Source organism: Natrix helvetica (genome assembly GCF_964273705.1).
Source record: "Natrix helvetica genome assembly, chromosome: 1".
NCBI lineage: Eukaryota > Metazoa > Chordata > Lepidosauria > Squamata > Natricidae > Natrix > Natrix helvetica.
The window spans coordinates 226345640-226358274 of record NC_138548.1 but is presented as its reverse complement, the minus strand read 5'-3'; the positions used below and the strand labels follow the sequence as shown (position 1 = coordinate 226358274).

Sequence of the window (12635 nt, the reverse complement as noted above, 5' to 3'; positions counted from 1 at the left end):
CAACTGGCTACGGGGCAACTCACCACAGGAAAATTCAACAATGCAACTTACATATTTAAAATAATAAAAATAATATTTTAATGGTTGTCATTCACATTACATTTTATCCCTCCTTTTGAGTCATTTCATTAATAATTCTATTTTACCATGTCTTTGAAAGTAGCATGATTCTTGTCCCGCAGTGAGTTGGCCATGGTGAGTTGGCCGCAATGAATTGACTGTAGCAAATTATCTTTGAGCCTAGAAAGCATGAGCTTCATTACTTAAGTCATTTCTAACGTGAACGATGACAGGCAACACATCAACCCATTGCAACCTTGGTCCCTGTAGCTCCAAATGTACATGTGCTTGCTGGGTCATTTGAGGTGAGGGAAAGAAACTCCTGCTTATGGCAAAGTCTCCATTGCTTTGTGTATTGTTCATGTTGCAGATCTAGACTGAAAATAAATTCTTGGCTTACAGCCTGGAGATTCTAAGAAAACTTTGGGCATGATTTTTTTAAATAGGAGGGGCATTTGTGGATGCTAACAACAAAACCTGCAATCAAAATAACTTTTGGCAATAGGACAGTTTAGAAGTGTGTTTTGAAATTCCTCAACCATCGGGGCAGGGGGAAAGGGGGGGGGGGGTGTTTTCTAAAATCAACCAAGAGTATAAATCTTAGCCAGGCCTGACTTGTAAAAGAGGTTGCAAATGAACCTTGACAGGTAACCATGTAAAGATTGGCTGCTTTTCCTGCTCTCCCAAAAAGATACAGAGAAAGGAAGGATTATCATTCTAATAATTTTCTCTACCCTCCATCCTGTGCTTGGCCATTGAGGCATATCATATAGAGTCATTTCTAAGATATAGAGAGAACCTGACACAATCCTGAGGATGGTGTAGCATCTGAGAACACATGTGGCAGAAACAAATGTCTTAGAAGCATTACTACAGAGGTGTTAAACTCGATTTCATTGAGGGCCGCATCAGGGTTGTGTTTGACCTGGGGGGGGGGGCTGTGGTGGCCCAAGTGCTCTGTCAGCAAAAACTGGCTCCCAAGCTTCGTTTCCAGCTTTGACGGCCTCCTGCAACCCTCTGGGGAAGAAAACAGAGCCCGGGAGGACCGCACACAGCCTACATGAGCTCCGTTTTCAGCTGGGATGGCCTCCAGCAATCCTCTGCCAGGGAAAATGGAGCTTGGAAGGGCCACATGTGCTCTCCTGAGATCCACTTTTCCTGGCAGAGGCACCATGGGCCGGTCCTTTGCTGTTTTCAGGGTGGCCCTGCGGGCCAGATCTAGACATTCTGCAGCCTGGATCTGGCCCCTGGGCCTTGAGTTTGACAGCCCTGAATTACTACATCAAATCATCCCTGGCGGTGGAAAGATTTACCCACCAAAGGTGATGCTTGCCTAGTTTTCGTCTTTTTTGCAAGAGTTTCATGTGTGGGGAAGCCATGTGATACCACCATGGGGAGTCTCAAAGTGATTCCATAATGCTAAACCCCATGCAGCTTTCTTTTAGTTGGGGAAAAAAACCACCTCCTTGACCTCTTAAGCATAGAGAGCATAAAGGACCAGCTTTGTGATGTCATGAAGAATCCACAAGTGAGAAAGGGAAATGATTCTTGCCAATGCACCTTCATGGAGGACCTGACAGGAAATTCATAGGAAGGGACTAGCCAAGCTCAGAGAGTCCACCTGCCTTTTTAGGCTCTCCGCCTTTTTTCTCCCCTCGATGTAATCCCCATTTCTCCTGCAGTCAATGCTGCTTCCAAAACCTATAATTCTCTCCTTTAAAAAATTTACTCCCTCTCTTTCTTGGATGAGAAGCGAAACGTCTTCAAAGAAAATCCAAAAAGTCTAGTTGCCTCTTGAAAAAGCACCTTTGGGACCCTCTCCATCATGTTTGGTGCTATTTCAAAAGTTAAAATCTCTTTAAAAGCTACACATAGAACTTGCTACCAGCGCACCTCAAAAGCAAAAAAAAAAAAAAATGCCACCAGGATAAGTTTCCATCATACACTCGATTCTGAGAGTACATGGGCCAGGAAGCCCGAGTCACTATGGTGTTGTGCGCTGCACACCAAACACACACGTTCAGCTCAGCACTTTCTTTATATGTGGAACTACACTTATGTGCAAAGAAACTAGTTGGTTGAAACCAATTCATAGCTGCGTTCCCATCACATACTATTCAGCATTTGATAGCTTTTCCAAGAAATGTGAACTGCGTCCATCTGAAATTCTTCCCCTTGTTTCAATTCCAGTTGAAATAAACATGCATTCCAAAAATCATCAACTGAAGTGCATGTCAATGAGGATTCTGGCTCTGATTTTCAGAGAAACGCAGCTAGATTAACAGTCTCCTCCCAGTTTCTGATAACCACACAGTTTGTGGCTTTGATTTTCTATACCATTCTTTTCCACTCTCAAAGCTAGCTGCTTGATTTATTTTGATTTATATGTCTTTGACAACAATATCTTGTTCACCATCCCAGGATAAAGCGCAAGTGACATGGTTTCCTGCTGTTGACAATGAGCTCCGTTCCAACGGATAAGCAATAAATAACCCAACTGAAAATTAAATATAGGGCCAAATTACACTTTGTGCAGATTTCCCTAATTCTACGTAGAATTAATTCAAAGTATCATCCACCCCACCATACGTTTCTCCATTTCCTAACTGCTTGTTTGACGGACCAACTTGTAAACATAAACAGAACTGTCCTAGATATCCCACAATTTTCATGGGGTTTAGTCCTAATATATTTAATTAGGACTGCAGGCTCAGTTTTAAAATGTTTCCAAATTGCCTTTCTGTTTAAAAAGGAATGTTAAAGCAGTGTTATGATTATTTCAGAATAACTGTAGGGACATTTTCAAGATAATGTTCTCAGTTCCCTACAAAATTTCTCAAGTAGTCTCCTGGGCACTCCAACAAAGGGACCGCAACATTTCCTGGATGTATGAGTATCTGTCAAACGAGACGTATTAATCACATGCTGTTCATAAATGTTGTAATTAGACTACTGATATTGTTGTAACAACACTTCATTAAAGTAAATCTGAATTCTAACAAAACTAAGATTAGCTTCACCACTTGCAAAATTCTTCCACAGACTTTTTTTTTAAAAAAAGTTAAAATCTGACAGTAGTTACTTTTATGCAAAACTTCCTTCAATGAAGAACGAACTATTCAAACTCATTGTGAATTCTAGTGTTTTTCCATTATTCCTTCAAGCACATGCTAGTGTCTGCTATTAGCATTTTGTTTTGCCTCCCGCTAGCCGGAGACCTTACCTCTAGGTATCAATGAACTACAACACCCTGGCTGATAGTGACGGATGCTAAGAACTGTACTTCAGCAACATCTGGAGATCTACAGGTTCCTAACCCATTATAAACAGATGCGCAACCTGGAATGTAGGTAATTCCAGCACCTCTCATGACCCTTTCAAAACACCCATTCAGACATGGCATTAATTCTAAATGTAAGATGGTAGCTCTCATGTAATTTATGCAAATATGGAGCCATTTTCCCACACCAATATGGCAGCATTTAGGTAAGGGATTACATGGGTAAAAAGCATGGTTCCTTTACATGCAAATATACTGGCTGGCTCCCTGCACATAGAGAGCTACAACTGATAGCAAGTGACTCTACTTATGTGGTTCTTGGGAAAAACATTCTCCAAATAACACAGGGAGTTGTTTCACTTTAAGGACTTCCCTCCTTGGTCTATGTAACACATTATGGAAAGACCTTGGTGCAAGGCTTCATATTAATCCAGCATATTTATGTAAATATGTCCAGACAGTATACCTGAACAGAAGACTTGAACAGATGCTGGCTGTCTTCCAATACTCCTTTTCTTCGGCTTACCAGCCTTGCTATATTGAATCAGAAGTTCTAAATTGACACTCCTTGTATGTGTCTGAATGAGAATCTCCCTGCAGGAGTTAGCAAATTCTATGTATTGCAACCCCTCCTTAAAATAATAAATGAATATGCATGGCAGTCTCCGTGTATAGAACTAATGATTTCATTCAGGTTCCGGCTGGGCAAGAAATAAATATATTGTTTAATTTTAGCACTAAATCCTGACAGTGGGCAGTTTGCCTGCAATACTGCATTCTAACCACTATAGCACACCACGGTTCTTTCTAACAATTGCGTTTGAATCTACACATCATAAGCTGTTTTCAAACAGTGTGATACTGCAGCTGCTCACTGCAGGTGTATGCAGGAAAAAAAGGAGAAATACTGAGAGTGAGTTTTGACAACACTCAACACTGTGAGTCAAAACTCTTATCTTGAATGAAGTAAGGGTGAGATGGATCTTGGCAGACTTGAACACTGGGCCCTATCTAACAAAATGAAATTCAATGTAGGGAAAAATAAAGTCTTACACTTAAGCAAGAAAAACCAAAAGTACACATGTAGACTGGGTGAAACCAGGCTTAATAGCAGTAACTGAGAGAGATCTTGGAGCCTTAGTGGACAACTATTTAAATATGAGCCAGCTGTGTGCGGCAGAAGCCAAAAAAGCCAATAAAATCCTAAATTGCATTAACAGAGGGATACATTCAAGATCAAGTGAGGTACTAATACCATTCTATAAAGCCTTAGTAAGTCCACACCTAGAATACTACATCTAGTTTTGGTCACCACATTATAAAAAAGATGTTGAGACTCTAGAAAAAGTGCAGAGAATAGCAACCAGGATGATTAGGGGATTGGAGACTAAAACATACGATGAACAGTTGCAGGAACTGGGTACGGCTAGTGTAGTGAAGAGAAGGACCAGGGGAGACATGATAGCAGTGTTCCAATATTTGTGGGGCTGCCACAGAGAGGAAGGGGTCAAACTATTTTCCAAGGCACCTGAAGGCCAGACAAGGAATAAATGGATGGAAACTGATCAAGGAGAGAATCAACCTAGAAATAAGGAGAACTTTTCTAACAGTGAGAACAATCAACTAATAGAATAGCTTGCCTTCGGAAGTTGTGGGAGCTTCATCATTGGGAGGCTTTCAAGGAGAGATTGGACTGCCATTTGTCAGGGATGGTGTAGGTCTCCTGCTTGGGCAGCGGGTTGGACTAGATGACCTATAAGGTCCTTTCCAACTCTTTTAATCTATCTATCTACCCTGGAAAAGCAAAGAGCCTGTCCAATCCCCCATTCCCTGCACCAAATCAAGTTTCTATCCAGTACCTCACACATGTTCACAACCTGGATGGAAAAGGCTCCATGTTACGCATATATGGTACCTCCTCACCAATGGTGCAAAAAGGAAAATCAAAGGACCTCTTACTTTACCTGGCCTGGCTGTATTTTGCATGCAGTTTTGGGAAACCATAGTCGGGTGGACCGATGTGGATGCTCTGTGGCTGAGGTCCATGACAGGTGGTGAGGCTGAGGTAGGTTGCTGAAGAGCTGGCTGATGAGGGCTGTGGTCGTGCTGGACTGGACTGGGTGGGATGCCATTCTCTGAGAGAAATTCTTCCAGGTCCATGTATTCCAACTGGAAAGTGTCACCATCATAGGGAAGTGTCTTGTCCCATAATGTAGGCCCCAGAAAAGCAGACTGTGGGATAGTGGCACCAGTACTGTCGTCATCCAGTTTTTTGTCTTTGTCTTTTTCTTTATAAAATGCTAAAAGGGAAGGGGAAGGCAAGGAATTTTTTAGCTAGTTTCTTGCTAGGAAGAAAATAAAGAGAATCCCTTTGTACCTATTCTCTGTTTTTGGGGTTCTATATATTTGGAACACAATTCAAGTCTCTGGATACATTTTTCAGCTCATTAAGGCCAGGTATGTTTTCCACCTCTGCTTTTTAACTTGCAATTCATCTGCATTCTTGGCTTCAAGAAAATTGCAAGCTTCAAACAACACCACTCCAAGGTTTCATCAGAATGGAGAACTGCTCAAATGGGTATAATGGAATATGGGATTTGCTTGAACAAATCCTACACAATTGAAATTACTCATCGTGGTAGGATTTATATATCTGTGCTAAGCCATGGTTTATTAAACGTGGTTTCATTTAAGCCACCACTAACTGGTATTGCACAACACAGTCAGCCAGAGTTTAGTAACCACAGTGGCTGTGTTTGTAAACATTACACAGAATCCAAATAATAAAAGCAAGATTATGGTTTCTGCAATGCATGTAGCCAATTACTCCTTCAAATAGGTTTAAGAAGAACAGAATACACATTGTGTTTGTAATGTATTGCTAACTTGCTTCAAATCCATTTTGAAGGGCAACATATCACATTTTAAATATAAATAACCTGAAGATCACCACAGCTGATTTATTTAAATGTTTTTTAAATGCCCAATTACCTAGGTGGACATTCATGCTAGTCAAGAATTCTGGAAATGCTATCTTAGTAAAATAGCCTAATTTAGTCCAATCTTCATCATTTGCTGCTTAGAAACTAGAAATTCATAATGAGAAGCTATAAAACAAGCCAAACATTACCCAGGGGAGTCACAACTGCATTTCACAAGATTGGTTAAAAATAAACCTGCAGCAGCAACAGAGGCTGGAACTATTAAGCCCCTTTTTAGCTTCTTCCTACAATCATTTCCAGATTTGTATCTCCCCTTTCTTCTACTCCTATGCCTGGGATTGTTTTGAAATGCACACTGGTTTTGAAGCTAAGAACCAGAACTTTTTGTACACTGTGTAGGAAATTGCAAAATTAATTGTAATCCCCCCCCCCTTCTCCTTGGTGGACTTTTCTTACAGCAAAGTAGCAATAAAATGGTAATTACAGATCTTTGTGCAATTTGTAGTTTGTTCCTTCGCATCCACTGGATTTAGACTTATGCTGACAAATAACTATTGGCAGCCACTTCCTAAATTTGTAAGTAACCCTCAATGCATTTCTCAGCACCTGATCATCCTCTTCAAATATATTTTATTTGAACATTTACCATTCGTAAATCCGATTTTTCAGCACTGGAAATATTTCAAGTTGTTATGATCTAAAAGAACTACCCCAAAAAAATTCTGTTCAGAATGACACATTGCATCAACATAATTAATCTAGATATCTTATTTTTGTGCTTGCGTTTTCTTAAATGGAAAAATACGTATATGTATTGGTTCAGTCAACAGGAATGAGATGAGTCTAAACTACACTGCACAAGTATTAAAGTATAGGTGAATATTACCTCAAAAATCATAGAAAATTGTTGAATGCTGTACAACGCTTGGCTATTACTGGCTTTTAAGTGCATTGGAGTTTAAAGGTTAGGGAATTTCAACTTTGTCAGAAATAATTCAAGGTTTCAATTTTATTCTTCTGAAACCTTCAATCAGAGGTTGAATTAGGGGTAACATACATGTTGCAAGTTTTGATGTCAAGAGTACAGCAAAATTTCTGATTCAGGTATGAAATAAGTCAGTCCAGATTTTTAAAAAAAACTAGTATAGACTTTAAGTAGTCTATGTGTATTGGGGGGGAGTTGTGTGTACACATTTATGGATAAATGTATGCCCCATGTAATGCAGAGAAAAGCAGTTTGGGGAGGCCTACAATTCAAGGCACACACTTTCTTCAAAATCACTTCCACAGAAATAAAATGCCTTTTAAATCAAAACAAGGGCAAATAGTTGCTAGGGTCTGTAAAACCATACAGCAAAATCCCAATTTACCTGAGAGACGCCCCACTAAAAAGGGGGAATTTACTTCACAGAAGTGCACCATACAAACGCTCTGACCCTAATTCCCTCTTTTATGACTTCTTCACAAATTGTGGTATCGGAAGGCACTTTGCCCAAAAGATCAGCTCCAATTTACCACAGAACCTGCCAACCAAAAATAAACTATCCAGTGCATAAAAAAGTACCGTCACTTTTCAGGCTCCGCTATAAGCACACCTCACGCGCTAATTTTTGGAGCAAAGAGTAGCAAAGTAGGCAGTCGTTTTTCTTAGGCATACTTACTTGAGGGTAAGCCCCGTGTATTGAGTTGGACTTATCTCCGACTAACATACAGAGAGGCAAAAAGAGGCAGGGTAAAACGGAATCGTTTGTTACCTCTCGGGGTAATCCTAGGGGTGTTTACCTGGAAATCAATCCCGCTTGATTCAGCAGAACCGATTCCCAAGGATCTTCAAGACTGCAGCTGCAGCCTCCGGCGAGCCGAAACTCAAAAACGCGTCCTTCAGATTTGCGCGGAGTTCTCCGCCTCGACGCGCAAAGCGCCCGATTCCCACAAGCAACGCTTAAGGCAAGACGCGCGCCTCTGGTTCGCACAGCTCGATCGCCGCTTTCAGTGGAACTTGTGCGCACGGCTTGTAAGCCTTGTCATGTGCGAATAGGCAGCAATATAGAATAGCAGAGTTGGAAAGGACCTTAGAGGTCTTCTAGTCCAACCCCCTGCTCAGGCAGGAAACCCTACACCACCTTACAACAACCCGCAGGACCATAAAGCGGGGCGCAGGGGTGGGGGCAAGAGGGAAACCCACCGCTACACTCCTCCTTCCCCTTACACACACACACACCCGCACACACACCATATCTCTCTCACCATCTTCATGATGCAGCGGCAGTTTGAGCGGGTTTTCCAGCAGGGATTTCAGCACCCCGTAAGTTGGAGGTAGGAAAGCTGGGTTCAAAGGAAGAGGTCGAGCCATCCTTCGTTCGCCCCTCCTTCACTCCGCCAATTTGGTTTAAACTAGCAAAAAAAGAAGAAGGAAGAAATAGAGAGGGTGGAAAGAAAAGAAGAAGAAGAAATCCCGAATCGATCTTCCGTTCGGAAAAGGCTTCAGACGACCTCGCTCCAAGCGAATCTGAGCGTCCCTGGATCCCTTTTTTGCATCAATATTAGCAAACTAGACCGAGGAGTTTAAAAAAGAAAAAGAAAGAAAGAAAGAGAGAAGAAAGGGAAGGGGATGGGGGGGGGAAGAGAGGCAACCCCACCGGCCAGATAAGCCAAGCGGCGTTTTCTAGCTCTCTCGCTCCTCCCAGTCCTAATTGCTGGCTGGGGCCACCTGCGCCGCGCTCAGAACATTTGCACACCCATGTGCGGACACGGATCAAAATGACGTCAGAGTTAGCGCAGCTCCCCGGTAGACGGGCAAGGGAGGAGTTTCTGGAGGCTCTGGGCCCTCATAATTCATCTTTGGGTTGCCGCCGCCGCCGCGGCTCCTTTTCATTCCATTGCTTTTTCTCGCCGATGTTGGGGAGGCAGAGCTAAACGCGGGTTTCTAATGAGGAGGTGGACCTGCCTTCAGGAAAGGCTTTCGCGTTTCGCTGTGTGGGGGAATTTTTTTTTTAAACCTATGAACAAAAATAAAATGAAAACAAAGTCTGTAGTAACTTTAAAACCAACGGTTTTTTTTTAAACAATCACTTTTTTTTTCTAAATTCATTTAAAATGTTTTGCTCCGATTTCTGGGTGGAACGCGTTTATAGGGAAACCCAACAAAATGGAAAGGCTTAGAAGCCAAAACCTTAGAAAGCCACATTTGATTCATTCACTTACTCCTTTCTATTTAAAAGCCAGGATAAATGTTTTTTTTTTTTTTTTGATGAATTTGCTGACCACCCAAAGGATAGCAGAGCCAGCCAATTCTCTAGGGAGGAGACTCTGTTCTGCTCCTAATACAGAGGCCGCCATCAGAAGTGGAAATGTGGTTCATTTGCCTATTTCTGTAGGTTCACCAAGCTAGGATGAAGTGCTTGGCTGCTCTAGAAGAGCCAAATAAGGCCACTGGCCTGGTTAATACAGCCGGGCAAGGCTTCAGTTTGGGTCTCTAAAGGTGCTATGGAAAGCAGGGATTTGTCTCCAAAGCACCTGCTTGCAACATATACTTAGTGGATGGGAGACCATTAGGAGATCCCAAGACTTTGGACTAGGTTGAGGGGGTGGGGAAACATCCTGAAAGAAGGCAACTGCAAACTAATTCCCTATCCTGCCAAGGAAACTATATAGGTGTATCCCTGTGGTCACCAAGGGTTGAGCTCAGCTCAGAGGCTTGATTTTATCTTGAACAAACCCAGCCATTGTGCTTCCTGAGGAATGCAATCGGAGTTAACTGAGCAAGCTATGATTCTAATAACCATAGGTTAATGTCCTCAGCCAATGAAAACCCTTAGAGCAGTGATGGTGAACCTATGGCATGCATGGCAATGCAGAAATTGGAAGTCGGAAAACAGGCCATTTCCAGTCTTGGGGGGGGCTGTTTTTGCCCTCCCCAAGCTCCTAGAAAGAGTCTGGAGCCTGGGGAAGGGCAAAAAAACACGTCTACCATGCCATCACATGCCAAAAGCATGGGGAGTGTGTGTGTGTGTGGGTCACGAACGCATGTGTGGGGGGAGGGCGCATAGAATTATGGGTGCAGGCATGTGTGCACACAACCCCCGCCACACACACACACTCTCCCATGCTTTTGGCATACAATGGCAAAAAGGTTAGCCATCACTGCCTTAGAGAATGCCAGAAGACATTATTTTAGCTATTTCCTTCCGAAATATTTTGGGCCTGAAAGAACAAAACCAGCTCTCTGAATTGGAGTTTTAAGACTTTTCTAAATTGGTGCCACATGTGTGAAGCAGCTAGTGGTGCCACGATTAACGGAGGCTTCTAAAACCTCAAGAAAGGACTAGCTTATTTTGCATGCCAGAAGCAACATCTGTTCTTCATTGTTGGAAACTTTTTTTTTTACATAGGTGTTTTTATTGCAGCAAGCTAACCTAGGAGGCAACTTTAAAAAAGAAAGAAAGAAAGAAAAGTGGTGCAATGGTGTTTCCTTTAGGGCTGAATGTTTCTGGAGGCAGCACACAGTGCTGGAAAATTTTCCCCGACTGTTGAGAAAGACTTGTCAGCCGTTAATTTTTATACCTGCTCACATGGTATTTGTGCTTTCGGGATTGGTATCAAATACTTGCTTAAATAAACTTCAGAGCAAGAGGAGGGCTTGGCATTTTCTTTTGCCGAGAGCCACTTGCTGAATATCTCTTCTGCCTAATCTTCCAACACAATTAGGTTCCACAAGACTTCCTTGCCAAAGCTCTCGCCTCTCCATTCATTGGTCAGGTATTTTCTTAACTTTTCAAAAACGAAGCTGGGCAGAATTTAAGAAGCCAATATATGGGTTGAGCCATTCAGTGGCACTCCATCCAGTGAGAAAGTACCCCCAAAGCTACTGAACACTTGTCTTTTCCCATACTCCATTTACAATGTGGCAAGTTTTTTGGGGGGGGCAGGGGGTAGTGGTGGGATTCAGCCAGTTCACATCTATTCGGGAGAAGACATTTTAACTTTCTTAGCAGTTCGGAGAACCGGTTGTTGGAAGAAATCTTATTTTGGTTGTTTCCACTTTGCAGGGCTAATCCTGTAAGGAAGGCAGGAACGAAACATTCTGGTGTTGTTTCTAGCCTAATCTTCATTGCCCTGCTTACAGAAATTGCTGCTCTGGTTAACCCTTGTTACATTGCAACAGCTAAGGTGAAGCGCTTATTGACATGAGTGACGTTGAGTTGGTCAGGCCCACTCAGTCACATGACCACCGATCCACGCCTACCCAGCTGGTCATTAGGGCAGAGAACCGGTTGTTAAATTATTTTAATCCCACCACTGGAGGGGGTGGTATAAAGATTGATCGCAAGCTAAGCTAAGCTTTCTGCAAGAATCTGAACTACTAACAGCCAAAGCAAATTGGTGGTGGATAAGAATCAAAGGCATTGGTGGTAGATAAGAATCAAAGGCATTCAAGGTGGGCTGGACTTAGATCTCTTGTGGGCGGGAAGGGACTTATGACACATTTGACCCTTCCCTCGGGCTTAGCCTGGTCATCTCCTACAATCAAGTCATTTTTCATCCAACCTGCTGCTCTTCCAACCAATTCTTCTCTTTCTTTCCACCTTTCTCAATATTGCAGCCTTCTCCAGAGAGTTAGATCTTCACATAATGTGTCCAAAGTAGGATAATTTTAGCCTGGTGCATACTTGAAACAGCCTCTACTTAATCTCCTCCTGTCTGGTATAGCTGGAAGTGGGCAAGATGAAGACATTTACTTTAGGAACATGCTGAGGCTTCAAGTGTGCTTGGTTCTGTGACCTAAAATTTTGCATGATCTTGAGGATAGTTGAGTAGAGAAAGGAGGGGACATTTTATTTAAGATTCTGGAAAGTTAAGGTTCAGTTCTCCTAGTGACAACTTGGCTATTAGGAATGCTTTTTCAACTCACCTCATCCCTATTTTACCATGAAGTCAATTTGAATAGGCAATTATGCCTTCTTCAAATCATGGCTGTTTGTTCTTATTTGGAAGTAAGGTAAAGCATCAAACTAAGCAAGTCAGAAAATAAAGAAGAGCAATGTGGCAAGTTTTGTGAGGTTCCACTATCAGATCTTATTTTCCTGGGTTATAAATTAAAAGATGCTTGCTCCTGGGGTGGAAAGCTATGGCAAATCTAGACAGCATATTTAAAACCAGAGACATCACCCTGCCAACAAAAGTGCATAGAGTCAAGGCTATGGTTTTTCCAGTTGCAATGTACGGCTGTGAAAGTTGGACCCTAAGAAAGGCTGAGCACCAAAGAATTGAGGCCTTTGAACTATGGTGCTGGAGAAGACTCCTGCGAGTCCCTTAGACTGCAAGGCAATCAAACCGGTCAGTCCTAGAGGAGA

At 42.3% G+C, this 12635-nt stretch overlaps 1 protein-coding gene across 5 annotated transcripts in view; it reads right to left on the bottom strand.

The window, feature by feature from the left end:
* HLF (HLF transcription factor, PAR bZIP family member) overlaps positions 1 to 9112 on the bottom strand; it is a 74035-nt gene extending 64923 nt beyond the window's left edge. For 2 of the 5 annotated variants that reach the window (XM_081938055.1, XM_081938053.1), the window contains exons 1-2: positions 8530 to 8882; positions 5305 to 5640 (exon numbers count right to left, since the gene is read on the bottom strand). In XM_081938055.1, the coding sequence (XP_081794181.1) occupies positions 5305 to 5640; positions 8530 to 8635 (442 nt within the window). In that variant the 5' untranslated portion in view covers positions 8636 to 8882. Of the gene's footprint in view, positions 1 to 5304; positions 5641 to 7652; positions 7806 to 8529; positions 8885 to 8921 lie in introns of those variants that run through there. The other 3 variants (XM_081938054.1, XM_081938056.1, XM_081938052.1) reach the window with 3 other exon arrangements.
* Between the last annotated feature and the right edge of the window lie 3523 nt (positions 9113 to 12635).